Below are 18,521 nucleotides of genomic sequence, written 5' to 3' on the forward strand. Positions count from 1 at the left end.
CCTTGTTGCATACGGCAGAATTTCGTCCTTTTTCATGGCTGAGTAGTATTCCATTGTTCATCTGTCGGTGCACATGTAGGTTTCTTCCATATCTTGGCAATTGTAAATGATGCTGCTGTGAGCGTTGGTGCACATGTATCTTTTTGAATTAGTGCTTTCATTTTCTTTGGATATATACCCAGAAGTGATGGCTACTGAGGTATTTGTTGCAAATCACACCACCCTTGTCAAGAAGGAGAACATTGAAGCACCCCGGAAGCCCCTCTTCCCCCCCGCCCCAAGGTGATCATTAATCTGACTTTTATAACTGCTTTTGTGTCTGGCTCCTTTGACCAGCATTTGCCTGGAGGTTTGCGTTTTGCACATTGCTGTGTCAGTCCTTTTCAGTGCAGTGGAATTCCGTTGTGTAACTACAGCCTGACTTTATGTATCTGTTGGTATTGTCAGATGTTTGGGTTGTCTCTGGTTCTGGTGCATACATGCCTGTATTTCTGCTGGGCATCTATCCAGGAGTGGAATTGCTGCGTCGACGCAGTACATATTCTCAACGTCCATGAATAATGCCCATCTCATATTCTACCAGCAGCAAGTGAGATTTCCTGTTACGTCACATTCTCTGATCCACTGGATCTGTAGTAGTACATAATTACGGTTTTAACTTGCCTTTTCTTGATGACATATGCAGTTGGGCCCCTTCGATATGTTGATGGACCATTTGGCAGTCCTCTTTGGGCAACTACCTGCTCAGCTGTCTTGAATATTTAAAACATAAAGTTCTTTTCCTTACAGCATTTTGGCAGGGGTATTTTGTATGTCTGTATTTCAAGATTGTGTGGATTCTTTACCACTTGTGTGGATTAAGTGGTAAAGTATCTGCCTACCAGTGCAGGAAATGCAGGAGATGTGAGTTCGATCCTTGGGTCGGGAAGATTCCCTGAAGAAGGAAATGGCCACCCTCTCCAGTATTCTTGTCTGGGAAATCCCATGGACAGAGGAGCCTGGAGGGCTACAGTCCACGGGATCGTAGGAGTTGGATGCGTCTTAGCGACTGAGCAAGAGGATGAGCATGATTCCAGATACACACCCTAGAAAAATTACTAGAGCTAATCTGTGAATTTAGTGAAGTTGCAGGATTCAAAAGTAATACCCAGATACACACCTTTGTTGGTTCCGTGTGTTGTTCTGTTGCGCTGTGAATGTTCCTTTTTATTCCCAGCTTTCTGAGAGCTTTAATTTTAATCATACAGCCTGTAGTCCTTTGAATCTGACTTTTTTCACTTAGCATAGTGCTTTTGCAATTCATGATTGAATGTTTTCTTCTTCTTATTCCATTTTACCCATCTCTATCAGCTTGGAAATCTGTACTCTATTATTATCTTTTAATGATATCTTTTGGGAGGTAGTTCTCCATGGGCCTTTTGTGTTTCTGTACATCTTACAAGCAGAGCCTCTGACTGCCTTTGTTCCACTCTAACTTCACAAGGATGTTTGTCTTGTGAACAGCCGTGGAAGATAGAGGCAGGTTCTAGACTAGAGCAAAGTGTAGGTTTGCTTACTCTACTGTGTAATCAAGATAATATTTTCCTCCAGAGCAAAGCTTAGACAGATGTTCTCATTGATGATTTTGAACAGATTCAAGTTCCCTGCACTCAGGGTTTCTCTCTTCTAAGGCAACGTGAGCAGCTGTCACCTGACCCTCTTCATGTCACCCTCTGGGAAATGGATCCCAGAGAATTGGCGCAAATGCTGATCCTCTGGCACAAATGCTATTGCTGTGAATAATAAGTTGCCCTGTGTCTTTGATCCAGCAATCTTGAGTCTTCTGCCAGCATCCATGAAACTGTGTCAGACTCACTTGTTAGTTTGCAACCAGGGTAAAATCTGAAACCCTTCACAATTCTTGATAGAACCCTAGAGATTGTAACATACATCCTTGACCTTCAGTTCAGTTCAGTTGCTCAGTCGTATCTGACTCTTTGCAACCCCATGGACTGCAGCACGCCAGGCCTCCGTCTATCACCAACTCCTGGAGTTTACTCAAACTCATGTCCATTGAGTTGGTGATGCCATCCAACCATCTCATCCTGTGTCATCCCCTTCTCCTCTCACCTTCAACCTTTCCCAGCATCAGTGTCTTTTGAAATGAGTCAGCTCTTCGCATCAGTTGGCCAAAGTATTGGAGCTTCAGCTTCAACGTCAGTCCTTCCAATGAACATTCAGGACTGATTTCCTTTAGGACGGACTGGTTGGATTTCCTTGCAGTCTAGGGACTCTCAAGAGTCTTCTCCAACACCACAGTTCAAAAGCATCAATTCTCCTGTGCTCAGTTTCTTTATAGTCCAACTCTCATATCCATACATGACTACTAGAAAAACATAGCCTTGACTAGATGGACCTTTGTTGGTAATGTCTCTGTTTTTTAATATGCTGTCTAGGTTGGTCAAAACTTTTCTTCCAAGGAGTAAGTGGAGTAAGCGTCTTTTTATTTCATGGCTGCAGTCACCATCTGCAGTGCTTTTGGAGCCCCAAAAAATAAAGTCTGCCACTGTTGCCACTGTTTGTCCATCTATTTGCCATGAAGTGATGGGACCAGATGCCATGATCTTAGTTTTCTGAATGTTGAGCTTGAAGCCAACTTTTTCACTCTCTTTCACCTTCATCAAGAGGCTCTTTAGTTCTTCTTCGCTTTCTGCCATAAGGGTGGTGTCATCTGTGTATCTGAGGTTACTGATATTTCTCTCTGCAATCTTGATTCCAGCTTGTGCTTCATCCAGCCCAGCATTTCTCATGATGTACTCTGAATATAAGTTAAATAAGCAGGGTGACAGTATACAGCCTTGACGTACTCCTTTTCCTATTTGGTCATCTGTTGTTCCATGTCCAGTTCTAACTGTTACTTCCTGACCTGCATACAGATTTCTCAAGAGGCAGGTCAGGTGGTCTGGTATTCCCATCTGTTTCATAATTTCCCACAGTTTATTGTAATCCACATAGCCAAAGGCTTTGGCATAGTCAATAAAGCAGAAATAGATGTTTTTTTTGGAACTCTCTTGCTTTTTTGATGATCCTTGACCCTACAGAACTATAATTGGCACTTTGACATCTTCCAGAACAATAAAGGGGTCTTAGAACCCTTTAACTCCATTTATCCCCATCAAGACTTCTATGCCATCTATTATTTTTATAGTATTTTTAATTTAAATCCAATAAGACATTATACTCTCAGTATTTACTTAGATTCATTCCCATATTTACCATTTTTATGGTGCTTAATTTTTTTTTTTTTCCTGCCTCTTTGACCACCCACCTAGGGTCAAGATCCTTCTGCCTGAAGAGAATCCATTTATATTTCCTTTTGTTTGGGTCCACTAATGAAACAATCAACCTGTTTGCTTTTCTCTCTCTTTTTATCCTTTGGTGAAATATTTTAATTTCAAATTCATACTTGAAATTTTTTTCTGGGTGTAGAATTCTTAATGCCATTTATTCTCTTTTAATTCTTTAAGGATGTCATCTCATTATCTCATTCCATTGTTGAGCTTGTTGAGCTTCATTGTTGAGTCTCATGCTTGCCTTCTGAAGATAACCTTTTTCCTTTTTCCTTTTTTTAATGTTTTCTCTTTGCATTTTGTTTTTAGCAGCTGTAACGTGGCACATGTGTCAGTTATTGCCACATTACAATATGTTGACCAATATATGTTACTCTCTGTTATTACTATGCAACAGACTCCTCCAAAACTTAGTGGCTTAGAACAGTATGTTACTGCTCAGTCACTTCAGTCGTGTCCGACTCTGTGCGACCCCAGAGACGGCAGCCCACCAGGCTCCCCCGTCCCTGGGATTCTCCAGTCAATAACACTGGAGTAGGGTGCCATTTCCTTCTCCAATGCAGGAAAGTGAAAAGTGAAAGGGAAGTCGCTCAGTCGTGTCCGACTCTTCGCGACCCCATGGACTGCAGCCCACCAGGCTCCTCTGTCCATGGGATTTTCCAGGCAAGAGTACTGGAGTGGGGTGCCATTGTTATTTAGCCCACAGATCCGTGAGTTGAGCGCACCTTAGTGGGAAAGGCTAGTTTGATTCTATTGGGTTGGCCAAAAAGTATGTTTGAACCCAAATGAACTTTTTGGCCAACTCAATACATGGTATTATCTGTGACTTGACTGCATGATCCAGTTCTAAGATGACTAGCAACTGGCAAGTTGGTGCTGGCTGTTGACTGGGAGTTCATTCAGGGTTAAGGTTTCAGGGCTGAGAGTCATCCCCATAGGTGCTTCAGCTTCCCTGCAGTGTGATGGTTGAGTACCAAGAAAAAAGAGATAGAGGCTTCCAGTCTCTGAAAGCCTTGGTCTAAAAACTAGGATAGCATAACTTCCATCATACTGTCTTTGTAAAGCAGTTACAAAGCCAAATTAAAGGATAAAAAGTGAAAGAAAGTTGCTCAGTTGTGTCTGACTTTTTGCAGTCCCATGGAGTGTAGCCCACCAGGCTCCTCTGTCCATGGAATTCTCCAGGCAAGAATACTGGCGTGGGTAGCCATTCCCTTCTCCAGGGGATCTTCCTGACCCAGGGATCAAAACTGGGTCTCCTGCATTGCTGGCAGATCCTTTACCATCTGAGCCACCAGGGAAGATTAAAGAATAAAGACACTGCTCAGTGGCTCAGTGGGAGGAGTGTAAGTGTGGATTTGGTGAGGGGGGTAGATTAGTAATTTAGGATATAGGATATTTTATATCCTATATATATTGGATATTTTAAATTGATGGAATAATGCTTTCCACCAGTTTTGGAAAGTTCATAGTCATTAAGTCTTCAAGTGTGGTTTCGTACAGTTCTCTTTATTTTTAGAAACATTGATGAACCAGTTCTGGTTTTGGTTGCACTGGGTCTCGTTGCTGCGTGCAGGCTTACTCTCGTTGCAGAGGGTAGGTGCCGCTCTCTAGTTGTGGGTGGGCTTCTCACTGTGGCGGCTTCTCTCGTTGTGAGGCACAGGTTCTAGTGCCTGGGCTCCAATAGTTGCAGCACAAAGGCTCAGTAGTTGCCACTCGTGGGCTCTAGAGCACAGGTTTAGTCATCGTGGCACGTAGGTTTAGTTGCTCCACAGCAGGTAGAATCTTCTCAGACCAGGGATTGAACCCATGTCCCCTGCATTGACAGGCAGACTCTTATCCACTGTACCACCAGAAAGGTCTTATATAATTCTTTTTCTATTCCATTTTTGTGGCCCCACCTATCTGTGTGCTAGAGCTTTTCATGATATAGTCTATGTGCTTAGTCACTCAGTCACGTCCGACTTCGTGACCCCACAGACTGTCGCCTGCCAAGCTCCTCTTGCCATGGGGTTTCTATGTCTTTTATCTATTTTCCTGTATTTTCCAAGATTTATCTCTCCATGTTTTATTCTGTTTACTCTCTTCTGACCTATCTTCCTTTTCACTAATTTTCTATTCAGCATTGTCCAATCTGCTATTCTGCCTAGCCACTGGGCTCTTAATTTTGGCTATTGTATTTGTCAGTTCTTCAATTTCCACTTGGTTGGTTCTTGTTTTTAATAGTTTAAGGTGATTTGCCAAAATTGTCTGTTTTGCCCTCTTGAATATTATCACAGTTATTTTGTCTGTATCAGATAGCGTCAGTGTTTGCAGCCCCACCCCACCCCTATTTATAGATCTGTTTCTGTTGTGTATTGTTTCTGTTAGTTTTCTTTCATATTTTCTTATCGCCTCATGGGCCTGGTGAGTTTTGATTACATGCTGGGCCATGGATATGCAGCAGTGCTTGTGGAAATATATGTGATGTTATTTTTTAAAAAAGAAAGAAAAGACCGGAAATCTTTTCAGATAAAAAGGAAGCACCACTTCCATTTAAGGGTGTGTGTGGGAGGAAGGAGAGTCCAGCTGGAGCAGGTCAGTCCACACCTGGAAGCAGGCAAGGACCTGTTTGCGGGGACGCAAGTCTTTGGATTCCATCAAGGGCATGGGCTGAGGGCCTCTTCTGGCTCATGTTCATGTCTTCCTCCTCTGTCCTGGCTCCTCAGACTCTTCCAGCTGGAGACAGAGGCTGACGCCCTGGTGAACTTCCAGCAGTATTCTTCCCAGTTGCCACCCTTCTACGAGAGCTCCACCCACATCCTGCAAGCTGAGGTCCTGCAGCAGCTGACCGACCTCATCCGCAGCCACCCCAGCTGGTCGGTGGCCCACCTGGCGGTGGAGTTGGGCATCCGAGAGTGCTTCCATCACAGCCGCATCATCAGGTGGGCGGGGGACCTGACCAGGTGGGGCGGGAGGGCAGGACCCTGGAGACACTGGGAGTGGGGATGGGGAGTTCTCAGCCCTGCCTCAGTTCCCTCCATAGCATCAGAGGTGGCCCAGAACATTTGACTCAAGAAGGGGGCGGCACTGCCTCTGGGTTGGAGTGGAGGAACGCTGACTGAAGTCAGAGAGCACTGAAACGTTTCCGGAGTGGCTACCAGGTGCCAGGTCCTTGGTCACTGTTTTTGATACACCATGAACTTGAATCCTCTTGACATGTCCACGAGGTGGTGTCACTCTAGTGAGAGGTTATGGGTCTTGTAAGGTCACTCAGCTGACGAGGCTCCAGTGCCTTGGTGTCTCCTTCCAAAGGCTTGTTGCCCTTCTAAAGCCGCAGCACTTTCATTCGTACATCCATTCGGCCAACACGTGTCAGTGGATACCCCTGGTGAGGACCCCGTGCCGGCCAGCGGACTCCAGCTCGCCATCCTGCCCTGAGGTGGCCGTGCCTCCAATTTTCCACCTCAGACATCTTGCTTCCGCTCCCAGCCCCAAAGCTCAAAACCCTTCACTGTCCTTTACAGCTTAACCAGCCTGTTTCCGGACGTCACGGTGTTTCATCTCACAATAGTTCTATCCGTTTCCTAGGGCAGGCCTGGCAGGTTTTATTTTTTATAGTTTTGTAGATAAGGTTATTGAAGCCTGGAAAAAGCTTAAGTGAATTGCCCAAGGTTGGTGAGATTTCTGTCTTCTGCGATTCTTTCTACACCACCCCACTGCTCACTTCAGGCTGAGGTGGCCTTCAGGCACGTCCCTCATACACGTGTGCACACTGAACTAAAAATGGAGAAGAAAATGACGTCTGATACAATAACTCGGTGACTCAGCCCTGGGTTTGAAGCAGACGGCTCGAGCAGGGCACGAACGCTTTTGGACTCCTCGCCCACCTCCCTTGAGTGTGCCCTTGGCTTTCTCAGCACCCGCCCACTTGGTGCCACACCTCTCACCCCCCAGCCCTCCCTCCCCTGCAGCTGCGCAAATAACAAGGAGAATGAGGAGGGCTGCACGCCCCTGCACCTGGCCTGCCGCAAGGGCGACACCGAGGTCCTGGCGGAGCTTGTGCAGCATTGCCGCGCCAACATGGACGTCACCGACAACAGCGGGGAGACCGCGTTCCACTACGCGGTCCAGGGTGACAGTTCCCAGGTGCTGCAGGTGAGCAGGCGTGGGGGCCGGGCGACTGGTGCTGGCCACACCTTACGGTGCCCACGGCTGTCTTCGGGACCCTGGGCTCAGGTGTCACTGCCCTACCTTGATCCTTGAGGCCTGAGCTCCTCCATGGTGTGTCTACCCCGCACCCGACTCTTTCCTCTGCAAGCTTGTCACGGAGACACATCCTTGACCCCTTTGGTCCAATGACCGAGGGAAAGTCCTCCAGCCCAGCAAACTGAGCTCGAAGTCCAGACCCGCCCATCAGTTTATCCCAAACACCCGCCATAGGCCTGACCCCTGGGCTGGGTGAATGCATTTCAGCTCCTGCCTTGAGGTGCCCATGGTCCAGCAGGACCTGGGACTTAACTTTTTACAGGAACTCAAGCAAATAAAACTCCATTGGGCTGCTGTGGGCATTTGTGCCAGAGAGGCTCCTTCTGTTAAAGTTTTGATTAGCTGGGCAGAAAAATAAAAAATAAAAGTTGTGGGCGAGTAGATCAAGTGACGAAAAAGCTACCTTCTATATCAGATAGAAGAGACAGAATAGTGGGCTGTATTTTATTGCCTAGAATTAGAAGATTCTTCCAAAGATTATATCCTTGTCTCTGCCCTTGGCATTAGAATGGAACCACATTATTCCAGAAAATGTGGATTCCCGTCTTATGATTAGTGCTCAGCGGGAAGGGAATTCTGCACCCACTGTTGAACTTCACCCTTCCTGAGACCCCGCTGTGGGCCCAGCACAGCGCCACATGGAGCCTGGCTCCAAGCAGAGGGTGGGACACACTCATCAATACCTGTCCTTCATCCCTGGTCTTGTATCTGGCCCTGTACTCAGTGTTATATGTGTTCTAGTTAATTCTCTGTGGATGGGGGCTCTTGTCCTCTCCTCACCAAGGAGACCGAGGTTCAGTGCAGTTAAGAAATGTGCCCAGGGAGGACCACAGAACTGTGAGCGGCAGAACTGTCCTTGAGTCAGGCCTGGATGCCAGCACCTCAGCTTCCCTGCTGCGTCCCCAACCTCTTCTCAGACCCAGCCAATCACAAGGGCCCACAGGGGTCATAATTAACTTCAGGGAGACAACTTTCAGCCACAACCAAGGAAATAAAAGCCTTGCAGTTGTCTTATGAATACTGGTATGTTGTTTTGTTTTCTTTTAAAGAAATTATACCCACACAGAGCAAAACAATATTCAGGCAGGATAGAAGGATATACAGTGAAAAGCAAGTCTTTTACTCCTTCCCAGACCCCCCAGTGCCCATCCCAGATACAACCTGCTTTTAAGTTTCCTGACTGAGAAAATTTTCATGCACGCCAAAGTCGGGCCATACCAGCGCCCCAGCCAACCCTGGCACAGCCAGCTTCTTCCTGGCCCTGGAGCCTCCTTTCTCTGTTGCTTCTCTTAAAGTTCTTGGCTGGGTTCTCACCGAGTCTCACTGGGTTCTTCCCTTCCCCTGAAGCCCCAGAGAGGGACGGCCACGGTGGTGGGTGTTGGGGGAGGGACGAGTGGGGGGCCTCGCTGTGTTTGGCTCTCGCGCCCACCCCACGGTCTTGCTGTCAGCTCCTAGGGAAGAACGCATCCGGTGGCCTGAACCAGGTGAACAACCAGGGGCTGACCCCGCTGCACCTGGCCTGCCAGCTGGGGAAGCAGGAGATGGTCCGGGTGCTGCTGCTGTGTAATGCTCGCTGCAACATCATGGGGCCCGGTGGCTACCCCATCCACACGGCCATGAAGTTCTCCCAGAAGGGGTAAGGCCCCGCCCTGCCCTGCACGGTCCTCTGGGCCTCTTTTCTGTGTGGCCAGTCCTTCCACTCAGGCGAGCAGTGGCCCCCCTCATTAGATGCACGTCAGATCTGAGTGCCAGGGGCTGCCCTGGCACAAAGAAAGTATGAATATCTGATAAATGGGCAGTGGTGGTGGTGTGTGAATCTCAGTCCCCCAGCTCCACCATGCAGGAATAGGACTTTGACAGTTGTTCAGTGATGCACCTGAATTTCTGAACAGGTACCTCCCTCTACCAAACTGGAGAAAAAAATCTTAAACTTTTCAGGGGGTTCCCCTCTCCTGCTCCCCCAGGTGATGCCCCAGTGCAGGAGGCCCCCCTCCCGTGAAGGAGGGTGGATAGATCCTCTACCACCCAAGCCCTTCAGTCTGATCTGAACAGCGCCTTCATGGCTATAGGGCTCTGCGGCTTCTGTGCCCAGCTGGAAGCCTAAGAACATTTGGCATAGGGGCCCCAGATCTCGTCCGCCTTATGCGTCCTCCCTTCCTGGCTGGTGGCACGGCTGAGACGCAGGTGCCAGGGCCTTGTCTTGGGTAGCTCTGGACCACTCTTTTTTTTTTTTAAAAAAAGAAGTTAGCTGTTTTATTTATTTATGATTGTGCCATGTGGCTTGTGGGACCTTAGTTCCCTGGCCAGGGATTGAACCTGCACCCCTTGCGCTGGAAGCATGGAGTCTTAGCTGCCAGGGGAGTCCCTAGACCATTCATTCGTTCCTTTCTCCCCAGCCCTAGAGAGCCCTGTCTCAAGAAAATTCTCCGTGATTGTGTGTGTGTGTGTGTGTGTGGTGCATGTGGGCGGGGTCGGGTAAAAGAGATGACTGTTTCAAAATCTTACCAAGCAGGTACAGTATCTGGAATGAACGAACGAGTGAATGAGTCAGATGGTCCCTCAGTCCCGGGCACTGTGCTAAGCACTGGCTTACAGAGACGGATGAGAGAAAGTCCAGGTCAGGGGGACACAGGAGTCACACAGTGCCTTCCAGTACCTTCCATCTACCTCAGTGCTAGATGAGCATTGAGAAAGAACGGGGAGAGGCCCCCCTTGGGTGGAGGGCAGGCACTCTCACCCTCCTTCAGAGTCTTCCTTCCTTGGGGTTTGCACCCACCTTGCTGGCCTCTGAAGGGCCTTGCTGTCCCCTCAAAGGTATGGTCCAAGCTCAGCAAACCCTCCTTTCCTTGATTCTCAACTCACACAACCAAGACAAACTAGAACTTTCAGAAAGACCTGACCAAATGGTTGGAGACAATCCTAACACCCTCCCCCCACCCCACCCTGGCTTAGTCACCAGGTTACCAAGTTGCTGATCCAAATGGGCACATGTGATGGGTGATGCTCTCCCATACCCAAGGGCTGGCACAGCAGCCCTGCTGCAGCTTGACTTTAGCCACCCTGCTGGCCCCAGGAACCTGCCTGTTCTAGGTTTCTTCCAAGATACTGTCCAGGTTGCTTCCTCCTCCGACACCCGCGGCCACATCCCACGCCTCCTGTGTGGATTGTTGCGCATAAGACAGCACCAGTTGTCTCATCCCTCGGTGTGCTTTGCACGCAGCCACATGCCTCTAGGACCCCCAGGAGGCACATCCCTCTGCCACCACATGGCAGCCCCAGCAGTTGCACTCTGAGAATCACAAGTGTTAGGGTTACTGGGACTGATTCCAACCCAACCCTAATCTGGAGGCCCCTCTGCTGTTGGTGTCAACTCAGCTCAGCTTTGTAGAGAGCTGGATCTGGAAGCTCAAGTTTCACTTCGCCTAACATCTTCAAGCTTCCTTAGTGTCATCACAGGTATCAAAATGCCCCTCCTTTTTAAGGCAGAGTAGCCCTCCATAGAATTAATCTAGCCCACATTCTGCGTAGCCATTCGTCTGTCCATGGGGACTTGCGCTGTCTCCGTCTTTTGGCCACTGGGGATAGTGCTGCAGTCAGCAGTGGCACACAGTGTCTACTGAAGCCCCTGTTTCAGTTCTGCCGATGAGTCTAGGAGTGGAAAGCTGTACTCTTAACCACCCTGCCTACCGCCTCCTACAGGACGCAGTCCCTGCTTGAAACACCAGGGAGGCAGGGGGAAGATGGAGGGCGGCCATGTGCCAGGCCCAGGACCAGGTGCTAGAATATCTTTTATCCTTTAATCCTCCTTTATTCCTCATCCCATCCTGTTAGGACCGTTCCCATGTTGCAGACAGGCTGGGCCACTTTCCAGAGGTCACCAGCAGGAAGCTGGGGCTTAACCTCAAGCCTGTCTAACACTGCAGCCAGCACCAATGAGAGAGATCATTGCTGACTGAAGTCATCAAGGAAGGCTTCCTGGAGGAAGGGGCTTGAGCTATGCCTTGAGGGACTCAGGATACCATTGAAATGCCACGACATGCTTGCTGGTTGGTTTTGTTGCAACTCTGTTTGCAGGAGCTTTCCCTCACCAGTTGATGAAGTCATGACCTCTTTCAACATCAGGTTGCCCCCGCCAGCCTTCTTCATTCCCACATGGCTTCTCTCTCCCCAGGTGTGCTGAAATGATTGTCAGCATGGACAGCAGCCAGATTCACAGCAAAGACCCCCGCTATGGAGCCAGCCCCCTCCACTGGGCCAAGAACGCAGAGGTAGGCAGGGTCTAAGGATGAGCTGGGTGGGCAGGGTTGAGGGTCCTGGAGCCCTTGGTTCCTTAGGTGCCAACAGGAAGGAGGTTCCTGAGAGGCCTCTGAGGATAACACTCAGGGGATTGATTTCACAGTGGGCCCACCAGGCAGGTAAGCCTAAGGAGAGATGACATCCTGGCCTCGCATGGTAACAGTGTCCCCTCCGTGGTCTCCTCATGTGTGAACTGGGGGGTCCATGGCCTACCTTTGGAGGTATCGTGAAGTCAGCAAAGCAGTGCATGAGAAGATTTCTTCATAAATTGTCAAGTACCTTGCAAATCAAAGATGGTGGATGGTGCTGGTGATGGTGGTGCCTCTGACTTCTTCAGAGAGCCTGGCCGAGCATCTCCTCTGAGGCCTGTCCCTGAGCCAGACTCTGACCCCCTGGGAGGATGGAGGCCTCTGATCTCATCTCCAGGAAACACAGTGTACTGGGTGCCCTCAAAGGTCATGGCCTGCTTGTAAATGTGACGGGCCAGGAGGGAAGAGCCTGCCAGCTGCTGTGGGCACCTTCATGCCAGGAGCTAGATGCCAAGTCAGGCCCTCCTATAGGGCTTTTGTTCACTCTGTGAGGTGGGAACTCGCCCCTGCATTTTTCACAGCAGAGGAAACTGAGGTGCGGTGGCCTTTCCCAGCTGACAGTGGGGATGAAGGAAGGCTGAGCTTTGGGCTCAGGTCCATCAGGTTCCAGAGCCCAGGCCCCCCAGGACTGTTGGTGAGCAGGGGTGCGTGTTGCCAAGGCACGGAGAGGGGGTCATGCCTCTGCAGGGTTCCGGGCAGGGTCATAGTGAGTGGGGCAGTTCTGGGGCAGGGCCCAGAGAAACCGTTGCAGAGAAGGATGGGGTCCTGTGAACTCCAGGAAAGGACCCAGAAGCCCCTTTCAAGGCACCACGTCTTCAGCTTTTTGTCCCCTAGTTCCCGAGGGATGTGGAAGGCAAGGTCTGGGGCCACCTGCCACCTGGGCTCTTCCTGCTGCTGAAGCTTTCCAGAGGCCCAAGGCCTGAGGACGTGGCTGTGCCCAGGTGCCATCAGGTGCCAAAGGCCACAGCCACTCTGGCCGCCCAGCTGACCGGGGCTGGGACCCTTATCTCCATAGATGGCCCGCCTGCTGCTGAAACGGGGTTGCGACGTGAACGGCACCAGCTCCGCGGGGAACACAGCCCTGCACGTGGCTGTCATGCGCAACCGCTTCGACTGTGTCATGGTGCTGCTGACCCACGGGGCCAACGCCGACGCCCGAGGCGAGCACGGCAACACCCCGCTGCACTTGGCCATGTCGGTGAGCCCCAGGTTGGCTGCCCATGCGGCAGGGGTCAGGTGACCACCCGGGCCAGGGCAGGGCCCCCTCTGAGTCCAGAATAAAAACCGCTTCCTCTGCACTCCGGGACCTCTCATTCCCATGCCTCCATGTGACATCTGGACACCGTGAGAAGGGAAAATACAGCTCTGGCTACTGACTGTGGCCCTGGGCAACTCACATCACCTCTGCCAGACTTGACTTCCTCATCTGGAGGATGGAGGTGTCGGTACCCGCTTGGCAGAGGTGTTGAGTGGATTCAGTGGTAGACACCCTGTAACTCTATGAGGGATGTCTAAGCAGCACGTGTAAGACCCGGCACGGAGTGAGCATCCCCAGGATGTTCGTTCTCATTCCGGCATCATCAGGGCAAACTTCATCTGCATGTTACTCTTATCTCCCTGGAAGGCTCCAAGCTTCTGGAAGGCAGGCCTGCTTACACATCTTGGTGGCCCATGGCAGGCACTGGTTGCCTTTGCTGGTTTATCATAGAGCACAGTTTCTGCCCTTAGAGCACCTGCAGTCTGGTTAGAAAACTACAGCAAGAACATATTAAATGCAGGGGAGGGAGTGTTATTTGTTACAGGTGTGTGTGTGTGTGTGTGTGTGTGTGATTGTACCCGTAATTCATAAACCATAGGTACCCATAATTCTGTTCAACTGTCTTAGAGTCATAAACTAGGAAATCTCTCTGGGACTCTAAAAGAAGTAGATTTAGGACAAATTCAAAGACATCCTGTTTTATACCAAAGGTCATAATTGTAGAGGGGATGTTGCCCAAGAGGCTGAAACTATAAATAGAATTGTGAACATTTTTAGCACTGAATGGGCCCTTTGAATTATGTAGTTGAACAGTTCTCAAACTTTTTGGTCTGTCTGATCCTTTTATACTCTTAAAAACTATTGAGAATCTCATAGAATTTGTTTATTTGAATTTTATCTATCCATAGTGACCATATTAAAAATTACACGTGAGGGATTTTCAAGATACTGATGAATTCATTTAAAAATAACGATGATTAGGACTTTCCTGGTGGGCCAGTAGCTAAGACTGTGCTCCCAAAGCAGGTTTGACCCTTGGTCAAGGAACTAGATCCCACATGCCACAACTAAAGATTCTGTATGCTGCAACAAAGGTCAAAGATCCCGCATGCCGCAGCTAAGACCTGGTGCAGCCAAAGAAAAAAAGAAAGAAAAATAATCTTTTTTAATTTAAAAAAAACAAGAATGATTTACCAAGCCCATGCTATTTTAAGTAACATATTTATGGAAAATCAACTTTATTTTCCAAAATAGAAAATAATTGAAAACAGTTGGTATTGTTTTATATTTTATAAATCTTTTTAATGCCTGGCTTCAGAGAAGGCATGGATTTTCCGGTCTTCTGCTGCATTTATTCTGTTGCAGTATGTTGTTGAATGTGTTAAAAATATGAGGAAAATCTGGCCTCACATAGATGTGTATATAGTTGGAAAATATAGGTTAACTGTACCTTTTCAGATAATTGTGGATATTCTTTGTTGTTATTCAGTCACTAAGTCATGTCTGACTCTTTGCGACCCCATGGACTGCAGCACACCAGGCTCCCCTGTCCTTCACTATCTCCCAGAGTTTGCTCAGATTCATGGTCTGCACCAAAGCTTGACAAGGGGTAGTTTCTGACGAGTTGAGTGCAGTGAACACTCTGAAGCCATCTCCTTAGACTTTTCACACTTTGTTACAGTCAAATCTATTGGCATCTCTTGCACTTTGCATGGATCTTTTAACCTATGCACGATTCCGTGTCATCTTTGGAAAATACTAGTTTGCTGAGTATCCCCAGCTTCCAAATGTTGACTTGTTTCATTATACAGTCTCAACACTCCCCACATTTGTAAATATCACTAAGATTTCATCAGAACAGTTTCTAAATTTGGGGAAACCATTGGAGCCCTTCATGGTGTATACCACTTTTCTAGAATTCTAGTTTTTGTTTGAAAGCTTGAGTTTTATCACTGGCACACAATACTGCCAGCTGTTTTTCTTGAAGTGACAGCTCAGTGCATTCATTTTTGAGAAAATGTCTCCTAGATACCCAAAGCTGAACAATCGTAGTTTGCTTGCCAGTCGTTTCTCAAGTGAAAACAGTGTTTCATGAAAAACAAGCAGCTTGTTCCGCTCACGACTCAGTCAGTCACATGGGAATTTTCCTGTGACAACCATCATATTTGGTTATGCCACAGACATGCCATGTGCACGCTCTCCACTTTATGACACTGAAAACACCAGTGTAGGAATGTAGTAAGATTAACACTTCTTAGTGCTTCATCAAGGGACTGGCTTTTTTTTTTTTTTGGCCATACCTTGCAGCATGTGGGATCTTAGTTCCCTAACCGGGGATTGAACCTGTGTCCCCTGAATTGGGAGTTCAGAGGCTTAACCACTGGAGCACCAGGGAAGTCCCCTGAAGCTGGCTTTTTAATGAATGAATTTACTTTTTACTTGAGCACGTGGCAGAGAAGAAAACCATGACAACAGTTAGTCTGTGGACACTGCTTTGCTTCATGCTTAAGGCACCGGGAGTTTTATCCATAGTTGTTTTTACACCGTTGGTACAAAAGTCATCCCTGGGACTTCCCTGGTGGTCCAGTGGCTAAGATGCCTGAGTTCCCAGTACAGGGGCCCGGGGTTGGATCCCTGGTCAAGGAACTGGATCCCGCATGCTGCAAATAACAGTCTGCACGTCATTGTTGTTTAGTTGCTAAATCGTGTCTGGCTCTCTCGCGACCCCATGGACTGCAGCCCACCAGGCTCCTTTGTCCTTGGGATTTCCCAGGGGAGAATACTGGAGTGGATTGCCCTTTCCCTCTCCGGGGAATCTTCGCAGTCTAGGGATTGAACTCACGTCTCTTGCGTTAGCAGGCGGATTCTTAGCTGAGCCACCTGGGAAGCCTAAGAGTTTGCTTGTCACAACTGAAAGATCTCCCATGCCACAACTAAGCCAAAACGAAAAGAAACGATTATATGAAAATAGCCACTGCATAAAGGCAAACAGCATCTTGCTGTTTTTATGAAACGGTTCTAAGCTCTGGAGCCCTCTAAAGGGTCTCCATATTCATGGGGGTCCACACTTCCTACCTTGAGAAGTGCTGACCCAGGCCACTGCTTCCATTCGTGCATCACCTGCATTCCATCTGCACCATTTCTGGCAGATTCATGCACCGCTTTTACAATTATGTACTTAATCGTTGCTTTAAGTTGCCTTGCTTTTGCTGCTGCTGCTTAGTCACTTTGAAAGAAAGTGAAGTGAAGTCCCTCAGTCATGTCCAACTCTTTGCGATCCCATGGACTGTAGCCTACCAGGCTCCTCGGTCTATGGGATTTTCCAGGCAAGAATACTGGTTGTCATTTCCTTCTCCAGGGCATCTTCCCGACCCAGGATCGAACCGGGGTCTCCCGCATTGTAGGCAGACGCTTTACCACTGAGCTACCAGAGAAGCCCTGGCTTGCTTTCAAACTTACTTAAACCTATACTTATTGGAGAAGGAAATGGCAACCCACTCCAGTATTCTTGCCTGGAGAATCCCGGGGATGGAGGAGCCTGGTGGGCTGCTATCTATAGGGTCTCACAGAGTCAGACACGACTGAAGCGACTTTGTAGCAGCAGCAAACCGATACTTGAAGGTTCTTTTATCACCATAGGTGGTAAACCAGGGCCACAGATAAAAGGTAAGCGAAGAAGGAATACATAACTAATAGTTGAAACACACTTTCACCTGTGCCCCTATACCTCCTAATGGGGTGTGAACAGCTGTTTGGAAAACAGCATTCTAGACACACCTCTTCACGCTTTAGGCAAGGGAATCCACCCGAGAGAGAGATGTAAGCCCAGCGCTCAGGTCTCCTGGCGGCCGGCCTGTTGGTGCGTCCTGGGAACTGTGCCCAGCCAGCCCCGCTGCCCCACCTCCAGACGTTCACTGCGCATGCTCTGGGGAGGGGGCTGCCGTCAGGGAAGACATGCTCAGTTTCTTCCTGACTCAACCAGCCCCCTGGACTCAGTGGGAGGGCCTTTCCTTGATCACCTTTTCCTGCTACTCCTGCAAGCGATCAGCAGCTGACCCTTCAGTGTCCCCGTGTCTCTGGGTCAGGGGTCATAGATGCATTGCTTCCTTTGAGAAGGAGCTGGCAGGCTGGGGGAGGGGGATGTCATTCCAGTTTCTACCTGGGTTCTTAGATTCTCACCTACAGGGATACTCATAGGCCTGTTTGTCAGGGCACTGGCCTTCCAACTGTAGACTTTGCAATATGGGATTGACTGCGGGTGGAGGTCAGAAGGGTTTCAGTGTCTCTTCCCATCCTGGTGAAAGGCCCCCCGAGGTGACAGGTTGTGGGGTGAAGAGGCCGAGGTCCTTTCTCTCCACGTGTCCCTGAGCTGTTGCCAATTTCACCGCCCCCCCCTCCATCCCCAACAGAAAGACAACGTAGAGATGATCAAGGCCCTCATCGTGTTTGGTGCAGAGGTGGACACCCCGAATGACTTTGGAGAAACCCCTGCATTCATAGCCTCCAGGATCAGCAAACGTACGTGCTCTGCACTCTGGGACCAGAGTTGGGGGGTGGGGGGCGCAGGGAGGAGGGAGGTCCTAGCCATCAGGTGCCTGCATCCTGTCCACCCCCCCAAACTGTTCCCTGCAGGGAGCACCTAGGAGCGCCTGGGAGGCCCCGAGGGGAAGCTTCTGGTTCCCAAGGACAGGGGCCCTGACCACTAGACTGAGGCCCCTGGGGGCTTGCCAAACCAGTGTCCTCTTCCCTGTGACCTCCACACCCACCTCAGGGTGCCAGGACTTGGGGTGGGGGTGGGGAAGGCAGTGGGAGCAGCCCTCTTCCCCACTCTTGGAGAATTCACTGATGGAATCACTTGTAAGAACAGCCTCAGGCCAGTGCATTGCTGTATGACACGTGTGCCCCCCTCCCCCGCTTGTACACAGGCATGTGCATGACACATGTGCCCCTTGCACCCTGACATGTGCTGCATGACACGTGTGCCCCCCTTGCACACTGGCACGGTGTATGCACTGCGTGCTCACTTGGTGAGGCTTGGCTGCCGGGCTGGAAAGAGCAGATCCTCCTTACCAGCCACTTGGAGCCCTCTGGAAGGTTCTGGGGAGCTGTGGAGGTTGCTGTGGGTGATACCTCATAGTGTGTGCCAGCGAGCGTGCATGTGTGCGCATGTGCGTTTTCAGTGATCCCATCCGGTAGGTAGGAGTAGATACACACTGGCTGGTTCATCCCTGTTGAGCTCTAAAAGCCTTGAGAATTGCTCAACATGGAGCTGGGAGTCCTGCTTTCTTGACTGGCACAGAAGGG

The 18,521-nt window shown here is 49.3% G+C and overlaps 1 protein-coding gene across 5 annotated transcripts in view; it reads left to right on the forward strand.

Annotated features, from left to right (window-relative positions):
- Positions 1-18,521, forward strand: part of PLA2G6 (phospholipase A2 group VI) — a 58,789-nt gene that overhangs the window by 18,721 nt on the left and 21,547 nt on the right. For all 5 annotated transcript variants that reach the window (XM_070371595.1, XM_005895231.3, XM_070371597.1 and 2 more), the window contains exons 3-8: positions 6,035-6,250; positions 7,280-7,463; positions 9,023-9,210; positions 11,746-11,842; positions 12,975-13,157; positions 17,627-17,735. In XM_070371595.1, the coding sequence (XP_070227696.1) occupies positions 6,035-6,250; positions 7,280-7,463; positions 9,023-9,210; positions 11,746-11,842; positions 12,975-13,157; positions 17,627-17,735 (977 nt within the window). The remainder of the gene's footprint in view (positions 1-6,034; positions 6,251-7,279; positions 7,464-9,022; positions 9,211-11,745; positions 11,843-12,974; positions 13,158-17,626; positions 17,736-18,521) is intronic.

Source organism: Bos mutus, chromosome 5 (assembly GCF_027580195.1).
Source record: "Bos mutus isolate GX-2022 chromosome 5, NWIPB_WYAK_1.1, whole genome shotgun sequence".
In the NCBI taxonomy this organism is placed as follows: domain Eukaryota; kingdom Metazoa; phylum Chordata; class Mammalia; order Artiodactyla; family Bovidae; genus Bos; species Bos mutus.